We start from the raw sequence: 18,273 nt of genomic DNA, 5'->3' as shown, positions 1-18,273 counted from the left end.
GACACCGCCTACATTACTGGCCAGACATAATGAATGGGAAACTGAAGATAGACTGATAATGTTCGTGCAAAAGGAATATCTCTCAAGAAACATGATTAAGATTTGATCAACATTACAGTTCAAACGAAGTTCCAAATGTAATAAGCATATGTTTAATACTGTCCAAACTACCCGCGCTTGATCTGCGCGCAATTACAGATTGATAAATTGTACCTAGCTCCTAAATAGCTCCCTGAAAATAATTTCGGCACCAGTGCAGCCATGGGCCGCTATCTGGTGCACAAGGTGAATTCCATGGAGGGTCATACCTCCGCCCAGAGGTTTGTTCATACATATTCTCACTTACTCGCCCCGCTGTGCGCTCGCCGTATTCCAAATGTCTTTGCGCCGTGAGAGCCGTTATCTGCCGATAACAGGTCGCTGCTCGACTTAGATTTGAAGTGGTGCTGAGAGTCATCCGTGCCGCTGGCGGGGAAGTTGGATGCGTCTAAGACTTTGATTATACCGCTATAGAGATGATGAAATAATACGAGTAACGCAGTCGGAAGGCAAAATGACCGGTGAAGATGTTCACATGAGCAAGAAACGACAATGACAGCGTGATACTAGTACTGACCGTTGAGTCGCATCCACGTAATTTTCCCTGTCAAACCTCTTTGACGTCTTGATTGACACACCCTTGTCTGATATAGAGATGCCTTTGTTCTGAAGACTACAGAAACCCAGTTGAGTGTTTGAACTCGGTGAGCGCACATTTCAACGTACGATTGCTTCGTATTCTGAACGGCCGCTGAAAGGCGTTTCGCAATGAGGACTATGCCGAAGATGGTCCCCACAAAAAGAATCGTTGTCTGCAGGCTCAGCCAAGTTAGGAGTGGCGATCGGAGAATGAGGACGGCGGTTTTATGCTTACGGTTAGAAAGGCGATTATATCAATCCTGATTGCATGAATACACAGATATGAGGCAATGATTTAGGGGGCGAGGGACGAGGAACACACCAAGAAGCCATCGTTTATATCTTGCAATGCAGCACACGACAATAACGAGGAGCCAAGGCAAGTACTAGCAAGTGTGATATCGAGCGTCAATTTGTGAGCTTCGAAGACTAGATTAGTACGCAGATAGAATTGAAGCAGAAGTTGGTGGTAACACGATAGAGAGCGCTTGTAAGCGTCAGGTAAGTGTTTGACGAAGGTTGAAAGCTGTGATCGAGGAAATACTACTAAATATGAGGATGTACGTAATTCAAGGGTCCCTCAGCTCTTGCTCCCGAGCATCTCATTCCGAATAGTGTGCCAGTCCGGCTCTGCAGACTGCAGTGCAGATCTGAGCCTCGGTTAGAACCTCTTTCCGAACCGGATCCGTGGTCCGGTCTTCTAATAACTTTGAACATTGGTTTGTTGTAGTGTTGTGCGGGCCTCCCAGTACAATGTATCATGAAGTCACTGAAATGACTTGACTGCTATTGGAATTCGTGACAGAACCACTGGAATATCTGCGACCATATTACAAGAATCAATTGATTCTACCACAATTAACGATTAACGAGTGACAAGACAAAGTATAAGCCAATTACATTCGCAAGAGCCAATCAAATTAGATCATGTGAGCTAGTTACTTTGGAGAAGAAGATTCAAAGCACTCTTAAATATGGATGACCATGTGTTAGTCCATGTAAAAAGATAGCAACGAGTGTACATGCATCCCAAAGTTCCCAAAAACATCCAGGCAGTTCCAAATACTGATTCTAATATGAGAATATCATCAACCAGGGGTTGAGGACAATCTATGAGTCAAATTCCCGTCAGTGAGGAAGTGAGGTTGAGACTTAAGCAAACGTGACATACAGGGAAGAGAATATGGCTTCCGACAACGATGCTGCACGGTCATGTAATCTTGAGTTCCAGTTTGTTACAGCGCAGATACACAACTTACGCGAGCGGCATGACAACTGCCCAGTCAGTCGAATCCACCTGCCACCCAGCGGGCACCAGCGACGTGCTAAGTATGATCATCCCCGCTCCGACAATGATGCATAGTATCAGTGAAACGCGAAAGCGCTTTATGATCCTCGGAACTTCAATAAAGAAGTTTGATCGTTCGACCTCCTTCTTCGTGGCACCCCATGTAATGTTGTAAGAAAATAAATGGGAGAGTAATGCTTGAGAAAGGTGAATGCTTAGGCCTCCAAAGAAGAAGAAACTATATCAGGTACGAGGATGTACTTCTGAGTATCTGTCCAAGGTAGAGAGGTCTGGCACTCACAAGAAAGGTATCCAGGTCACGTTCTCGATTGCCGAAGCTAGAATGTTGCGGTGACCCAGACGGTACTCGAGAAGCGTATAGCCGAGATTGCCGGCCCCGGGGAAGACAACAGTACACGCTAGCCAGACTTCAAAGCTGTGTAAGAAGAACGCGTCGACCTCCACTTGGAAGCCTAGCAAAAGGTAGTTGACCAAAGAGAGAATCGCTGATGCTGCAATGCCGTCTTCCATACGATAGCGCGTCAACATTCACCGAACGTAAAATAGAAGAAACAATCATACAGTACGAGAACATATCTGCACAGATTTGAATGAGTGCATTTTATGCGCGATGAGGAACACTTACAAGCCATCATACTAAGCTTATAGTGCACTGGGGCTCCAGACCACACAAAAATGCGGAGCTGCTTAGCAATCGGTCCCATTTTCCACCAATGGATGAGCGGATTGAATATAAGCTCATTGCACCCTGCTTATCTTAGCTTGAGATCCTTTGGATAGCGAGAATGACTTACCATATGAATACTTCTGCCACCGATTCAACTCATCATCGACAGTGAGCGACACGCCTTCCTTGAATCCACCCTTGGAGTACGATGCCCATCGGATGCTGTAATGCTTCAGTTGCAACCGCAAAGCCATGTCAAAGTCTTCGGACACATTCGACTCAGACCATATCTTCTTCTTCCCATCATCAGGATCGATGAACGCCGCGTCCTGGAGAGCCGACCACCGAAGAAAGGCGTTGTGTCCCACAAAGGGAGCCACCTCCCCGTTCGCACACCCGATAGAAATGCACTTGTTAATCCGCCGTGTGAAGTGCGCAATGCCGTTCTCGAAGTAGTGGTGCGCGACTTGCATTACGTCTGGTAATGAGCGTGTCAGGCATCTCACATTCACTAGTGGCAAGTGAGACATACCCGATTCGTGCTGGATAATACCGACGTCAGGGCTCTCTGCAAGTTCTCGCGCGGCATCGCGGAAACAATCCTGCAAATGAAATAAAAAATAAGCATCCATCACTTCGTCAGGCAGAGATAGTCTGTTACCTCAGGCACGATCGTGTCTGCATCGACAATCAAAATAATTTCGCCGACGCGCAAAGACCTCCCGTTGCTTGCCCAGGGCTGCCACTTCCCACCACTCTCATTATACACCTCCTCTATGGCCAATGCCAACGCCATATCTTCAAGACACTCATATTCGCTGCTATCCAACTCCCCCCTCTGCTCTACGTCTTCGAGCACCTTCAAATGCTTCTCAAGCTTCAAGCTTAGCGCGAGCCCGTAGTTCATGTTCGATGCCTTCTTGAACCGGCCGGCGCGCTTGAAGCCGCCTGGTGCGCTATCATGCTTCGGGCGCGCGACCCACCCAATGTTGTGATCAGAATAGAATGTAATACGTTCTTCCCGCTCCTTGGGGCTAATGAGCTGCAGCCCGTCGTCATGCACAAAAATAGCAGACGTGCCACCCTGCCTAGCATATGTCTGCATTGCCTTTTTGATAGAGAAGACCGAGGGCGAACTGATGCAATAACATCAGCATATTCTATCTGCCGCTACCAAAAGAGGGAGCTGACATTGTGTGTTCTAAACTCTCCTTGAACACGGGAAGTTCGATGGTAATGTGGGGTAAGGCGGCATCGACTTCCTTGTTCGGTGGTGGGGGGAGTGCGGAGTAATATTTTGAATTCTCGTGGTATTGAGCAACCGGACCAAGCCTAAGATGTTTAATGTATGATTACGTGGATCCATATGCCAGCGACGAAATGACCTACGCCAAGGATAAATTGCCCACAAGCTGCAAACAGAAGAACTATAGTTGGCGATCAGCTTCTGGATCCGGAGAAAATATTATCAGTCTCTCACCAGTGATATGCAAAAGAGGAAGGGTGATGTGACGAGCAGGATGAAGCGATTATAATTGTTATCGAGAAGCCATTCAGCCAGAAGGATGCTGACTCCGCTGCCAATGAAAACTTGGAAAGATTAGATGACGTAGCAGTAGATAACAATATATATCTTACATATTGACAACGCCGTCGCAAGGCCACAGTAAAATGGGGCATAGAGACGAATCGGTCGAGAACCTTTATTTCCAGAAGAACCTTCCTTCTCTAGGTCATATTCCTCGGGATAAGCGCCTCTCTTCTCCGGTGAAACCCGCCAAGTCCAGCCCCACCTCGATGTCTTGTGTGATGACTTCGAATGCACGTTGTTCCGCTCTTTATCTGTGACAGGGATGGCCTCTGTGAGGACTGCATCCCTTTCTGCCAAATTAGCGTCAGAAGCAACGACTGATGCGGCGTTGGATGACGGGGTGCTGTACACATGCGTTATCTCATGACGCAAGCGCCAGACCAATTTGATCAGTTTCTCCTCTAATTCACGACATAAAGGTATGATACTGTCAAAACTATCTGCCCATATCACGATGACTCGTTCATCGCGCTATAGCAACGCGCGTTAGTATCATACAGATCGAAAAAAGGGATCGACTGACAATGAAAGCTGCGCACTGCTCCTTCTCGGCACGAGGTAGCAAGTTCATAGAATCGAAAACCTGTATCTTGGTGTCGGAATCAATATAGATCGAAGCATCTGCATCAGTTCTGTAGAAGCCGTCATTATAGAATAGGTCCGCATAGAGCAAGTTATCTTTACATTGTACTGAATGCAGCGTGCACGGCGGCGCTGCGGATTTTGACTGCAACGACTGGATTGAGCAGCCTGATCGCGGCCTCAAAGGGAGCCAGTAGCATCAGATTGTAAGGAAAAACGCGGTAATTTCCTGCTGCCACCCGAATACAGACGCCTGTTGCGATAGATTCTTCTGTGGGCCGGAACCATGCCTCCCCTTGTGTCTGTTCAGGTACGGGAATATCAATAACGGACCGCGTTTAGTGCACAAGTTAAACCACCTGACCTGTTGATAGACATGGTGAAGAAGAGCATCGTACGAGTCATAATCCATCTCGTGTAGTCTGCTGAACAGCAGATGGCACCAGACAACGGTGTATATATGTGGGTGAGTGGGCACTGCACTTGTGAGATTTGATGTGACGGAAGTAAAAAATATCACCAATTATCAGGCCTGAGGACAGAAAAATTACACAACGTTTAACGTATAGCGATCAGTCTACCCCTTGGCGAGGCCTAGATGATAACGGAAACATTTGACGTGGGGCCAGGGATCAATCGATCATTGACAATATAATTAGGATCAGCCTGAAGGAACATAACGTGACAGTGGCGCTCAGACAAGGGTTACTTACGAGCATCAGCAACGCGGGATGACCAAAGAACGCGATAAAGTGAGTATCACGCAAGCCAAGCAGGGAATGACGCCGGTTATGTCACATAAGTGAGGACAAAGCATAAAGTCAGTTCCTGAGCTGAGTTCGACGTTATCGCGCATCAGTTTTTGTTGATGGAGACGTAAGGTGTGTGTCGTGGCCTGCCTAGCGAATATCGGAGTGTATCATGACCCGACTCAGCGAAAACATGCTGTGCGCATAACAGTGGCTCTGCAACAACTTTGCAACGACAGACAGTTGCTAAAACGTCCGTCCGCATCGGCAGCCATCGACCCGGACCGAAAGCCTAAGGATTCAAGCAAGTGTCGCCTCACAACACCCGACTTTCCAATCAACAATCAAGTTCCACATGTCGAAATTTTAAAATGAGCCCAGAACATGGGAGATTGTTCCGATAGATAGCGCCTCGAGGAGCGAACTCAGGCTAGTCTGGACTTTTGAGACTAGATGGTTGACCACGGAATCGGATTGAGACTGGCGACCGTTGTCCATTGATCAATCGCAGAATCCCATAGAAAAGACTCAGTACTACCGCCGTGACCATGAGGTGAGTTACAGCAGCGGTCATGAAAAGTTTCCTCTTCGAGGGATCGGGGGAATCGCCATTTTTACCGCGCAATTTTTTGTCCGTGGCGGCACCCGAGGCTCAAGCGCTCACGTTCCAGGCCTCAGGTTCGACTCGGAGCTCCTTGAGATTCGGAAGTCAAAGAGTTTAACGAGATCGACTCGCCGGAAGCGAAATGATGATGCGTCCATGCCTCGTTTAAATTTCTCTACACCCTGGGAAGATCGTCCAATTGACCACCGCCTCATCGATGTCATGCGAATTTTGACCGTGTAAGTAACATGCGAGTCTTTTCGAATCAAGCAAGATTTGAGCTGAAGCTCGAAAAAAAAATTATAAATCGTGCCTCGCGCTAAAGCAATCTTATGTAATTCTGTATCGCGGGAGCGGAGATAACAACATCAAAATCTCAGCGGACAGTTCAGGCTAGGGCCCCGGGGCCGCATGACAAGAAACAATGTATAAAATAGTATATATGTAGGTACTCCTTGTACTGTGTGCGAAGTAATATGTACAACAGATGATTATTACATACCAGAAAATAAATGATTGGATCTTGCGATTACATCGCGATATCTTGGTATGATACCTCTATAATAGACTTGTGAATAATCAAGAAATGTAGCGTGTTGACAATAGTCCATCAATACAAATGGCTATCCGAGATTCTCGCCGCTCAATACGAGAAAATCATCAACCAAGGGTTAAGCACAATCTGCAATTCAAGTCAGTTACCGAGAAATGGTATCTTAACGACGAGTACGTACAGGGAAAAGAATGTGACTTCCAGCGACGAGCCTGTATGAAATTTAAGTATATGGAGGACGGCCTCGACAAACCACTTACGCAAGAGGGAGAATAACTGCCCAGTAATCACCAGGAATTAGCCAATCCGGGCCGACAATACTTGAAAAACTGAAGAGAAGGATCATAGCGAACGAGGCGAAAGACAGTGTGAAGGCGAGCCAGAAGCGCTTGAGAATTCGGGGAACTTCGATGAAGAAATTCGATCGTTCGACTTCTTTTTTCGTTGCTCCCCAAGTGATGTTGTATGAGAACATGTGGGCCAAAAGAGCGGTGGTAAGGTGGATGCTAAGACCGCCAAAGAAGAAAAAGCTACGAGCATTGGCATGAGCCTAGGCCTGAGATAAGCAACGGGGACGTACAAGAAAGGAACCCATGTGCAGGTTTCAACAAGCGAGTCCCACATGCTACGATGCCCAAGTCTGTATTCAAGAAGAGTATAGCCAACGTTACCCGAGCCAGGGAACACGGCGAGAATTGCGAGAAAGACTTCAAAGCTATGAAGATAGTAGCCGTCTGTTTCGATTGCCAGTCCAAGAAGGATATAGTTGAGGGTCGACAAAATTGCAGAGGCTGCGATACCATCTATGAAATCCGTGAGCATCGCACGAGTACAATAGAAATTCTTGTCCTACAGTAGGAAAACATGTCTTTCGAAAACAAAAGTCAGCATATTGGTCGTGACCTTCTCGTCGATCTTACTCACATGCCATCATACTGATTTTGTAATGGACCGGTGCATTGGACCACACAAAGATACGCAGCTGTTTGTTGATAGGACCTTTCCTCCACCATTGAACAAGGGGGTTGAAAATCAACTCGCTACAACCTTTACCAAACGCTAGCCATCAGCACAAATTTTGTTGACACAATTGCTCGTCCATACCGTAGGAATATTTCTGCCATCGATTCAATTCATCATCGACCGTCAACGAGACACCTTCCTTGAAGCCGCCCTCGGAGTATGTCGCCCACCGTATGACATACTTCTTTAGCTGCACACATGATAACATCAGTCAGATAAACGTCAGGTACAACAATGCAAGAACGTACCTGAAGTCGTAAAGCCATGTCGAAATCTTCGGACACATTTGATTCCGACCAAATCTTCGTCTCCCCATCAGCCGGGTCTACAAACGCGGCGTCCTGGAGTGCTGACCAACGAAGGAAAGCGTTGTGTCCCACGAAAGGAGCTATCTCGCCATTCGCACAACCGAGGGATATACACTTGTTGATTCGCCTAGTGAAGTGGGCAATACCATTCTCAAAGTAGTGGTTCGCGACTTGCATGACATCTAAGTGCGAAATTGAGTTGTGTCAAGACAGGGGTACGAATGTCGACTGACCTGATTCATGTTGAATGATCGCAACCTCGGGGCTCTCTGCAAGTTCACGAGCAGCGTCACGGAAACAATCCTAGAACAGCGTCAGTTTCGTGATTAAAGGAAGCGACCTGTGGCTCACCTCGGGCACGATGGTATCAGAATCGACAAGCAAAATGATCTCTCCCATTCTAATGGATTTGCCGTTGCAAGCCCACGGTTTCCACTTCTCTCCACTTTCAATGAAGAGTTCTTCACAGGCCATATTCAAAGCGCGATCCTCCAGAGGTTGACCGTCGTCCTCTAGCTCCCCTAGTTGTTCTGCTTCAAGGAGTACCTTCAGATGTTTCTCGAGTTTCAAGCTAAGCGCGAGTCCGTAGTTCATATTCGATGCCTTCTTAAACCGGCCGGCACGTTTGAACCCATCTGCAGAGGATTCATGAGGAGGGCGTGCGACCCAGCCTATGTTGTGATCAGCGTAGAAAGCAATACGTTCCGCGCGTTCCTTCTCCGAAATGAGCTGGAGACCGTCGTCATGAACGAATATAGAAGATGTTCCACCCTGGCGTGCATATGTTTGCATGGCCTTTTTGAGTGAATACACAGACGGCGCGCTAAGAAACATAGAAATTCTGTCAATACAAGCAAAAAGAAACGACTGCGAGCTTACATTGTTTGCTCAAGACTCTCTTTGTAGACGGGAAGCTCGATAGTAACATGAGGGAGAGCCGAATCGATATCCTTATCCTCCTCGGGTTTGATAGCGGAATAGTAACGGGAGTTTTCATAGTACTGGGAGACGGGACCGATACTGCACAAATGAATGACAGTCAATATAATCAAGATGAGTCCAAATGAGTGCTTACATCATGCCGACATTGCCGACAATTTGCAGAGAGAAGAACTGAAATTACATGTCAATTTCAGTTAAGAAACGGCTTGGGTTTCCACGACGTACCAGAGAAACGCAGAATGACAGCGGGGCAGTGACGAGTAAACAAAATCGAATCCACTGGCCATCAAGCATGGACTCCTGCAGGAGCATACTGATACCAGTACCAATGAAAACTATTAAAAGAGGTAAGTCCAAGTTTGGTAATAACTGAGGTGTATAGTTGTTTACAGAGTGATAAACCGCAGCCCAACCCATTGTAGAATGGGGCAATGAGTTTGGTTCGACGGATTTTCTTCGCGCCTTTCTCGGCGTCACCTTGGTGCTCTTGACGAGTGGTGCTCCAGCTGAAGATCTTCCAAATTGGTGATGACGGTTTAGGTTGTGGTTTTCTATTTGTGAGTTCTTTCTCAGTAATAGGTATCTCTTCCGTCAATTCTTCCTTTGTTGCTAGCAAATTGTCATGCGACGGCACAGTAGACGGTATGATGTCGGAGGGAGCTGCGGAGACAGTGGTGCGTTGTCTCCAGACAAGCTTAATCAGCTTATCCTCAAAGTCACGGCACAAGGGTATGATGTCGTCTAAGCTGTCAGACCAGAGAATGAGCACAGCCTCGTCTCGCTGAGGGAAGCATCAGATAAGCGTGACGAGGTAGTGAGAAGTGGAACTTGCCACAAAGGCTCCGCACTGTTCCTTCTCGGCCCGTGGCACCATGGCCATGGAAGCTACTATCTGAATGCGTGTGTTATGATCGACATAGATAGCAGATGCATCTTCGGGGCTATTAATATTACGAAAGACGGACCGTTAGAAAGTCACCGGATAATGGACAGTGACGAGACGACGTACACACTTGCTAATGCAGCATGAACTGCAGCACTCCTCACCTTGACTGCGACTACGGGATTCAAGAGGCGCACGGCTGCCTCAAAGGGCGCAAGGTAGTTGTTCTCGTAAGGAAATACACGGAAGTGACCGGGTTCGACGCGGAGACAGACCCCGGCAGAAAGATTCTCCTCGGTTGGCTTGAACCAAGCATCACCCTGAGTCTGTCGGGGTGAAGAATTTATGAGGAGAAGACGATATATAAAAAATCTATACGTACTTGCTTAAATATATGATGCAGAAGTGCATCATAGGCGTCGTAATCCATAGCCATTGTTGAAGCCGGAGGTGATAAGTAGAAGAAAAATAACAAGTAGCGTCGGGGAGGAGATCGCTAGCTCGGAGGAGAAATATGGGAGGATTTTTGGCTGGGGATTTGTCCAAGGATTGTAGAGGGTATAAGAGTGGTTAGGTGTGTGAGGCCCGATTTGGAATTTGCAGGCAGTGCAAATTGAAGCAAGGGCGATGATCATCAACGGATGATAACAGGGATATGCCAGCCAAAAGCCTGGACGTGCATCATGCTGTAAAGGAACTAGTGTGCCTCATCGGGGTGGTATCTTCTTTGGATACGCATGTAGATTTAATCGCAACTCGGAGTGCAAGAACTAGAACAAGTGAACGGGCTTGGAAAGTACCCGATATCTGGAACGGTCTACTCGACAGTGTAGGCACTTTTGTACGGGTACCTGGAAAATATTTTTGGTCAAGGAATATCCTGTGACTTTGGATGTGGGAGCGATCAATACACGGGCGACGACCTGGAAAAGCTCACCCCTGCGCGCTTAAAGACGTCGGTATGGCCAAGGATGAAGTCCTGAAGTCACTGCCTGGCTATGACGGTGGCGAACATTCTAGTTGCTCGTAAGTATCCATGCCAATAACTAGTGTAGTAGTAGTAGTTGTATTGTATTACGTAAGATGCATTGAGCTCCGCGATCGGTAATAGTAACAAGAGTCCTCGAGACGGAAAGTAAATATAAACTCAACTGGCAAGACGTGAGATAGGGAAAAAAAAGATAAATTGACGTGTACCAAACACCAGAGAACGTTAACCCCCATATGCGAATATTGTATGTGCCTCACCATGCATACGTAACATTACTCGGGGACCGAGGTACTACTCGAATTGTTGCTAACTTGCAATGATCTGCCCAAGGGTAATCTTGGCAGATCAGTGCAAGTATTTACAGCTCATCTTCACGTTGACGCTCACCGCTGCCCTTTACACCGAAAGGACTCCTGCTGTTAGCCTGGTAGCCTGGTCTTGAAAATAGTACGACGGTCAGAAAATACTCGCCGGACCCTCGTCCTGGTTGTACCTACCGAATAAACCCTTAAGGGATCAATAAGCAAATATTTCCAACCTGCAAGCTCTCCTGACCCTGAATGAACCTGTTGCTTGTCCGTGCATCGCAGGGAAAGACGGTGATGATCCTATCATCCGGAACGTGTTTTACTCAAAATGCTGTGACAGTTGCTTCAAGTTGGTGTTATCGCTGGCTGTCGACTGCGGACGAAGACCTAGTTGATCAGGAAGTCATTAGATCATTGATCAACCTTGCCATTCTGGCATGTGTGCTTTGCGATAAGCAAGGTTTTGGTACTTGCTCATGATGCATTGGCTTCCTTGATTTGCTGGCGGCGAAGTAGAAGTAAGTATTGGATTGTCACATCTGGGCCCGCAATCCCCGCAGTGGCAAATGCGATTGCGCAATTCAGTCAAGTACATGGATTCGGCATCTCACACATGCCGGTTTAGCAGGATCAGCAGGGAAGAACGTCGGTTGCATGATTCCCCTAGACGGAACGTAACACGTGCGTCAGTTCATCAATATTGGCTTCCCGCAGGGCTGCTCAATTCTAAAAGCTTGGGATCCGAGTACCGTTCCTCGTAATCAATTACGTCATACAATTGACATGAATCAACCTGACTTCGAACCAACAAGGCAATGCTTTCGTCCATTTTTATTATCTCCGAATCTCCGGATCTCCGATTGGCTACCGATTAATCTCCCTGATACGGTACCTTTCGCATAATGATTGTCCAACATAAACAGATATGGGAATACTCCCTGTCAACTCAGGCATCATTTGCATGAGTTTGTTCTATCATTTACATCCTTTAAAGTTCCAATGAATTCCACAAAATCGTTCCCCATCCAATCCAATTGCTAGCTTCATGTCATCATCAGCAGACAACGACGGCGTCAAGCCACCACCAGCTCCATTCTACCTTGGCGAAAATTCTAAACGCACAAAGGGCAAGCATAACCAATCCACTCCTTCCGTTTCAAACAACTCTCGTCCATCCACCGCAGGAACTGCTGCAAGTTCCATCGTAAACCCTTTCTCTCCACCCGCCAGTATCGTCAGCTTTAGCATCGATCCCGTTATGCCCATTGTCCCAACAGCTCAACAAGACGGTCTAGAACCTCTACCTCGTCATATTGCACTTCCTCGCAATACATCATACTATGGCAGTCGCCCCAACACTGGAGATAGCCCCACTCGCGTGGCCTCCGGTATTCGTCTTCGTGAAACATTCGCAGCACCCCCAGCTCGTCCCTTGACAGCAGTCTCCACCGCTGTCAGCTTCACTCCAAGCAAGACAACCCGCATGCGTTCTACCATGCTCGAAGATCCAAACACCTTGGACAAACCTTGGGTCACAACAAAGGACCCATATGCAAGGATTGCCTATATCTTGACTTACTCCGTGGCTTTCCTTGGCATAGCAGCCTCCGCTTTGCGCATTTACTTTGGTTACAAGAGCGTACCCTTGATCACTGGTAACTTGTGCATGGTCTTGAATGAAGATTTTAATTCCGACACCGATACAACTTTCGGACCTAACGGAAATTGGGTCCGTGAAGTCCAATTAGGCGGATTCGGGTCAGCGAATCCATACTTTGGGTAAACGTAAACGCTTACAGTTCTTCCAGGAACGGCGAGTTTGAGATGGCAACGTCGTCATCAAACAATTCATACACCTCCAACGGATACCTTTACATAACCCCTACCCTGACATCAAACGTTATCGGCTCGGATGCTGTGTTCAACGGTTATACATACAACCTTACCGATTGCACGTACAACTCCACGACCCCAGGTGCAAATCCGGGCTCATCAAACATCACGGGCTTCGACGCCACCGCCTACTACCAAGCTTGCGGTGCAGTAAGCAACAGTACCACCGGCACCATAATCAACCCTATACAAAGTGCGAGGATCACCACACGCAACAAAGCTAGCATCCGTTATGGCCGCGTTGAGGTACGGGCCAAGCTCCCACGCGGGTAAGTATTACTCTTTTGATCTGATATGTAGACTGACCTACCTTCGGATCCTTGTAGTGATTGGGTGAGCATTGTATTGCCAGGACAAGACCATATTATTTACTGACCGGCCTTCCAGCTCTGGCCCGCAATTTGGATGCTTCCTCTGAATGACACCTACGGACCATGGCCATTGAGCGGTGAAATCGACATCATGGAATCACGCGGAAATGCTCGCAGCTATCCTGATCAGTGAGGCATCTGATCACTTTGAAAACCACGATTTGCTGACCAGGATTGTATTGCTGATCTCCCTAACAGGGGTATCGACTATGTCCGCGGATCACTCAACTGGGGACCCCTGTCGTTCTTGAATGCCGTGTACAAGACTTTCGGCTGGTGGACACAGAGACGCACCGACTATGGGGAGGATTTCCACACCTATACACTGGAGTGGACAGATAGTTTCCTGTGAGTTTCAAGTTACTTCCGAATGTAGGCAATCCTCTGACCGACCTGACAGTCGCATTTACGTTGACACTCGTTTACACTATATGCTTGAGCTTTCCTTCAACGAGCCCTTCTTTACACGTGGAGACTTTCCCTCTGTGGTCCAAAATGGGACAGAGCCCATTGTCCTGCAGAACCCTTGGATCAACGGCACCAATGCGACACCTTTCGACCAACGTAAGCTCTTATGAATAGTTATGAAGGCGCAGCTTACCGATCGACACACAGCATTCTATCTCATTCTTAACCTCGCCGTTGGCGGGACTAACGGATGGTTCCCCGATAATGCAGGCAACAAGCCATGGCTGGATAACTCGAAAACAGCCATGCTGGAATTTGCGCAAGCACAGGACACATGGTACCCCACCTGGGGCTCAGATGGAGAGAGTAGTTCATTGATTGTGTGAGTCGTTTGGCGCCTCAACGTGTTGTCCGTCTTCTCACATTGAGATATGTCGCAGGGATTCCGTGAAAATGTGGGAGATGTGTTAGTTGAGCCACTAATAGCCTTGAGGATTTGAGATCTGTACCGACCCCTTCATATTATTTACATGTAGACTTCATACCTGTGGACATTGACATGTACCTTGCATATTACTGCAGTTTGTTCTTCTTGTCTAAATACCCATCAATTATACGTTAGTATTTCTCCCATAGTCAAACGTCGCAGACAACTGTTCCAAGAGTTAGTGTCTGGATAACAGAAGAAATAGCAACTCACTTCACAACTCATCAAGGGTTTGGGACGAGTGATATTTCAGCAGAGAATTGCAACCACTTGCATCACGGGTCGAGAACAAGAAGCCGACTGACGGTGGACGATTCGATTTGCCGCGACTCATTTTCGAAGTCCGATAATATGGGTTGCGCCCATGTTGAGGACATCATGACATGTAGGGAATGGCCGGTATGTGTTAAATCTGCGCAGACTCCGCTGGGGAGATGAAACTTCAGTCGGCAAGTTCCGAGTTGTCTGTCAGCCACTACCATCAACCACCGGCACCCACCGTCATCTACGTCAGTGTGCACGGCGGCGGGCGACGTGAAATGGCAGGAGAGGCCGACAGGGGTGGTGGTGGGAGAGCTGGCGGTTGGGCAGGAGCCTGACGCCAGGATATGACAAAATACGGCAGGCTTTGACAGACTTCCTGAGTCCTGACACTTTCCGCACAACCCAAACACGGAGTCTGTGACTTGTCTCTTCAGACCTCACGCAGACCATGTTCGTGTCGCGAATCACATTTCATGCTGCGAATAGTAACGGACAGTCTGCTCGGCAGACATGGTTCACGAACTTCGGACTGTCGTTATTAGGATGCTACTGGTAAATCTATGGGCTACGTTATGTACGGAGAAATATAGAGAGAGAGCCGAGTGCAAATCATCAATGCTGTGTGAAATATTGCTGAGGTCAGGGGGGATGCATGTGGATGTGCCAGTGGCATCTAGAACAGGTATACCAGCGAGGTTTTACTGATGAGTAACCCTGTCAGCAGCAGGGGCAGGGGCAACCACAGAGTTGATTGGGGTATTGATAGATAGTTGCTAGATGGCTTTGAATTGCCAGATATTTCATATTTCGACCCCTCGTACCACGAGTTGTACTTTTTTCTAAAACAATTTATTGTCTGCTGAGGGCAACGCCCGATGACTAGACAGTACATACTATGACGAGTTCATCAGTGAATTCATGAGTCCTTGAAATTGTAGCCGTCGCAGCTGTAGGATGATGTAATTCTGCTCCTACCGAATATGACTATGCATACCACGAGAAATTTGACTTGATCATACTTAGCCATGGATGGTCACTAACATAGACTCGCTAGATGAGACCGTAACAAAATCATAACAAGCTACCTTCGCAGCCGCCAACGGACGTAAGTGTAATGGTGTCCGTGTTATTAAACATTTTCACTTGCAAGCATTTATGTTTCATGTTAAAAGATTATTTAAGACTTTCTGCAGGACAATGGCTTTAGCCCTTGACATCACATAGAGATTGACCTGACAGTTGGCAACAAAATTATGATACGCTGATTTCACAGCCAGCAACGGACCGAAGCTCACTAGCGTTGGTGTCGTTGATCATTCTCAGTTCCCATCAAATATTACCTTGATTCTAATGTTATCCAAGGCTTTCCACAGGACAATGGCCTTAACCTTTGACAGCAAATATAGTTTGGCCTGGTGGTTCATGGCAGAGTTGCAACATACCGCCGGTGCGGCCAACGAGGGATGAAAGCTCACTAGCGTTGATGCTGTTAGTCGTTCTCAGTTCTCACCAAATATTACCTCGATTTTAATGTTATCTGTGACTTTCTGAGAGATAATGGCTTTAGCACCAGTCAAAAACTATAGTTTAGCCTGGCGATTTATGGCAGAGTTGCGACATACCGCCGTTACAGACAGTAAGGGATGAAAGCTCACTACCATGAATATTGTTCATCTTTCTCAAATTGTAGGTGTCTTGAGGCGCAGCGGGTGTGCTATGCAGACACCCGAATTAGTAAGTTAACAACTGGAATCAATTCGCGACAGTCACTAAACTCGTCCAAATGGTCTTCGGACAATCTGTGCTAATATTGAGGCGATATGTGTCACATTGAACAAGAAGTTAAAGAACCCAGATGGTCAGTTACTCAAAGGCGGTATACGAGTCCTCATCAAACTAAGAGATCCAGTGAAACCAATTTCAAAGCACGAATCAATCGAGGGGCACTTCCTTCCAATTTTCCTCATCCTCTGGGAGTATCTGCGCTGACGACATGTATAGTGCACCTAAAGCTGTTTGCTTACGCTCCTCCTGAGTAGTCTTTTCTGTACTATTCTGTCCGCGTTGGGACGCTTCGAGATCGAATTCGAGAGCTATAGATTGCGTTTATTAATTGGTGGCGATTCATGATGATGATGATAATTTGCTCACTTATTGGATCCGTCCAATCGATAACTTCTTCGAATAGGGGAGCATGTGGAGCAGCACCCTCTCCCCAATCCAGATCGCGCAAACTGTGAGCAGTATGGATATTCTATGTGAACAAAATACACAAAGGTATTCGTGACATCAATATAAGTACTGTACACCAGCATAAAAAACGAGAGTAGAATGCTGACATTAACAGGGTCATCATCGTACACAGCTCGTTCTATCAGCCGGATCGATTCTAGCTAACCATCAGGAGCCCAAGCCAGATTTTCTCTTTGTTCTTCCAGAAGTCACCAGGGGCGGCGTAATCGTCATCGAAGCTGGTGGGGGTGTGGCCGTTACTGGAGAGTCCCTACGCCCTTTACCCATCGACTTCAATGCCTCCTGGAACGGATCGATCGACGATGGTTGCACAACATTGAGATCAGGCTCCTTCTTGACAGGCGCCGGGCTTTCTTGAAGCTTGGTCATTTGGCTTTCGGTTTCGGCGCAGAAAAGAAATGAGAAATCGGAACAAGCATCTTTGACGGCGAGAACAGGTTTCGTCTCTTTCTTCATGGCTGTTGGCTTTGACGCGGAAGCAGTAGTAGGCACTATAGCGGCCTTCTTGACAGGTGGTGGCGGTTTTGCTAATGTAGTAGGCAGGAATAGTGTAAATAAGTATGGAAACGTGGCACTTCATATGCTCACCTCATCACGAAAGATGACGGAAGATCGATCCCAATCTAATGCTTCACTTCAGCACGAGAAGCTCCGACGAACTTGTCACAACGCACCTTGTCGTAGCTAGATACCTGCCATTCGGGGAGGACTGTACTAAGTGGCGGACAAGGACAGCGTGCATGGAGAGGCCTTGTACAGGCTCTAGGCTTTAAGTTTTGGTATTAAAGCCTGAGTGGCTCGCGGTCCTCGAATGGTGTTTAAATCCACGGACGAGGGCCGGGTCGCGTCTACCGTAATCCCCATCACCTTCAAGACTGCCAGCCAATGACCCGCTTGTGAGTCTCTTGCCATCTGGGGAGAGGCACAATGATCTCACCGTATATTCGTGCTTCTCCAGTAAACTAAATACTTGCTGCTCGAGTCAGTCTACCGTGACATCTCTAATGCGAGATCGCACCTGAAATCGAATACAACGACCAAGGACGACAGAAGAACAAAGAGAGATGTGACAAAATACGTGAGGTGGGAGGACGAAACGCACAAGACTCGGATGTGTCTCAGATGGTCTTTGACAAAAAAGGTAAATAATTCACGCACACACTGGCAGATGCCTGGACGTTTAGAGGCTACAGAACTTCTCTCGTTTGAAAACCAAACGCGATTTATGAATTCTAAGATATACTGAAGAAAGTCATGCGTTCACCGATGGCTACACGTCTGGTCCGTCAGCCAATCGTTATCCCAGCGCCGGATACCTAGTAGCTATAGTGAAATGACTTGGATATCAAAACGAGAGGTTATCAAACATTTCCTCAATTTCCCCGTCAAACTCAGAGCCGTCAGGATCT

The 18,273-nt window shown here is 47.3% G+C and overlaps 5 protein-coding genes across 5 annotated transcripts; 1 reads left to right on the top strand and 4 right to left on the bottom strand.

Annotated features, from left to right (window-relative positions):
* Positions 1-118: 118 nt before the first annotated feature.
* On the bottom strand, positions 119-1,261 carry HD556DRAFT_1377658 (uncharacterized protein). The gene is made up of 5 exons (XM_041303130.1): positions 1,001-1,261; positions 914-938; positions 766-851; positions 617-712; positions 119-507 (listed from the first exon to the last, which is right to left on the bottom strand). The coding sequence occupies exons 1-5, from the start codon at positions 1,009-1,011 to the stop codon at positions 339-341; spliced, it is 387 nt and encodes a 128-aa protein (XP_041159321.1). The 5' UTR covers positions 1,012-1,261; the 3' UTR covers positions 119-338.
* A 333-nt stretch (positions 1,262-1,594) lies between these two features.
* Positions 1,595-5,437, bottom strand: HD556DRAFT_537263 (glycosyl transferase family group 2-domain-containing protein). Its single transcript, XM_041310897.1, has 16 exons — positions 5,192-5,437; positions 4,930-5,129; positions 4,769-4,877; positions 4,293-4,716; positions 4,135-4,244; positions 4,044-4,081; positions 3,846-3,986; positions 3,316-3,790; positions 3,187-3,256; positions 2,782-3,132; positions 2,613-2,735; positions 2,549-2,563; positions 2,268-2,490; positions 1,938-2,204; positions 1,850-1,880; positions 1,595-1,788 (listed from the first exon to the last, which is right to left on the bottom strand). Exons 1-16 carry the CDS (start codon positions 5,237-5,239, stop codon positions 1,750-1,752), a joined length of 2,664 nt encoding a protein of 887 aa, XP_041159320.1. The 5' UTR covers positions 5,240-5,437; the 3' UTR covers positions 1,595-1,749.
* Positions 5,438-6,512: 1,075 nt separating this feature from the next.
* HD556DRAFT_537053 (glycosyl transferase family group 2-domain-containing protein) lies at positions 6,513-10,434 on the bottom strand. Its single transcript, XM_041310896.1, has 17 exons — positions 10,272-10,434; positions 10,016-10,215; positions 9,839-9,947; positions 9,397-9,787; positions 9,232-9,341; positions 9,140-9,177; positions 8,944-9,084; positions 8,416-8,887; positions 8,298-8,367; positions 8,005-8,246; positions 7,838-7,946; positions 7,658-7,780; positions 7,587-7,601; positions 7,314-7,536; positions 6,994-7,263; positions 6,915-6,945; positions 6,513-6,862 (listed from the first exon to the last, which is right to left on the bottom strand). The coding sequence occupies exons 1-17, from the start codon at positions 10,323-10,325 to the stop codon at positions 6,824-6,826; spliced, it is 2,637 nt and encodes an 878-aa protein (XP_041159319.1). The 5' UTR covers positions 10,326-10,434; the 3' UTR covers positions 6,513-6,823.
* A 1,646-nt stretch (positions 10,435-12,080) lies between these two features.
* HD556DRAFT_1377644 (glycoside hydrolase family 16 protein) lies at positions 12,081-14,744 on the top strand. The gene is made up of 9 exons (XM_041303129.1): positions 12,081-12,946; positions 12,997-13,350; positions 13,408-13,414; positions 13,469-13,581; positions 13,651-13,800; positions 13,853-14,016; positions 14,068-14,242; positions 14,301-14,513; positions 14,561-14,744. The coding sequence occupies exons 1-8, from the start codon at positions 12,234-12,236 to the stop codon at positions 14,329-14,331; spliced, it is 1,707 nt and encodes a 568-aa protein (XP_041159318.1). The 5' UTR covers positions 12,081-12,233; the 3' UTR covers positions 14,332-14,513; positions 14,561-14,744.
* Positions 14,745-16,543: 1,799 nt separating this feature from the next.
* On the bottom strand, positions 16,544-17,320 carry HD556DRAFT_1444155 (uncharacterized protein; the record flags this gene model as incomplete). Its single annotated transcript, XM_041306733.1, has 4 exons — positions 16,544-16,704; positions 16,763-16,865; positions 16,951-17,004; positions 17,057-17,320. The coding sequence occupies 4 exons, from the start codon at positions 17,318-17,320 to the stop codon at positions 16,544-16,546; spliced, it is 582 nt and encodes a 193-aa protein (XP_041159317.1).
* Positions 17,321-18,273: the final 953 nt, after the last annotated feature.

Source organism: Suillus plorans (assembly GCF_016647745.1).
Source record: "Suillus plorans strain S12 chromosome Unknown HD556scaffold_34, whole genome shotgun sequence".
NCBI lineage: Eukaryota > Fungi > Basidiomycota > Agaricomycetes > Boletales > Suillaceae > Suillus > Suillus plorans.
The sequence above is the reverse complement of the archived record's forward strand: the minus strand, read 5'-3'. Positions and strand labels throughout refer to the sequence as shown.

What these genes read in the sequence shown, in the direction of transcription:
- HD556DRAFT_1377658 (XM_041303130.1), bottom strand. An exon ending in ATATAATCGCCTTTCTAACC is followed by an intron (nt 852 to 913) that starts GTAAGCATAAAA and finishes CTGAGCCTGCAG; the next exon opens with ACAACGATTCTTTTTGTGGG. An exon ending in GTTCAGAATACGAAGCAATC is followed by an intron (nt 713 to 765) that starts GTACGTTGAAAT and finishes GGGTTTCTGTAG; the next exon opens with TCTTCAGAACAAAGGCATCT.
- HD556DRAFT_537263 (XM_041310897.1), bottom strand. Translation starts at nt 5,239, where the DNA reads ATGGATTATGACTCGTACGATGCTCTTCTTCACCATGTCTATCAACAG. An exon ending in GAGAGTTTAGAACACACAAT is followed by an intron (nt 3,791 to 3,845) that starts GTCAGCTCCCTC and finishes TTATTGCATCAG; the next exon opens with TTCGCCCTCGGTCTTCTCTA. An exon ending in GTGGCAGAAGTATTCATATG is followed by an intron (nt 2,736 to 2,781) that starts GTAAGTCATTCT and finishes TAAGATAAGCAG; the next exon opens with GGTGCAATGAGCTTATATTC.
- HD556DRAFT_537053 (XM_041310896.1), bottom strand. Translation starts at nt 10,325, where the DNA reads ATGGCTATGGATTACGACGCCTATGATGCACTTCTGCATCATATATTT. An exon ending in TGTCATTCTGCGTTTCTCTG is followed by an intron (nt 9,178 to 9,231) that starts GTACGTCGTGGA and finishes ATGTAATTTCAG; the next exon opens with TTCTTCTCTCTGCAAATTGT. An exon ending in CTGATACCATCGTGCCCGAG is followed by an intron (nt 8,368 to 8,415) that starts GTGAGCCACAGG and finishes ACGCTGTTCTAG; the next exon opens with GATTGTTTCCGTGACGCTGC.
- HD556DRAFT_1377644 (XM_041303129.1), top strand. Translation starts at nt 12,234, where the DNA reads ATGTCATCATCAGCAGACAACGACGGCGTCAAGCCACCACCAGCTCCA. An exon ending in GCTCGCAGCTATCCTGATCA is followed by an intron (nt 13,582 to 13,650) that starts GTGAGGCATCTG and finishes TCTCCCTAACAG; the next exon opens with GGGTATCGACTATGTCCGCG. An exon ending in GAGTGGACAGATAGTTTCCT is followed by an intron (nt 13,801 to 13,852) that starts GTGAGTTTCAAG and finishes CCGACCTGACAG; the next exon opens with TCGCATTTACGTTGACACTC.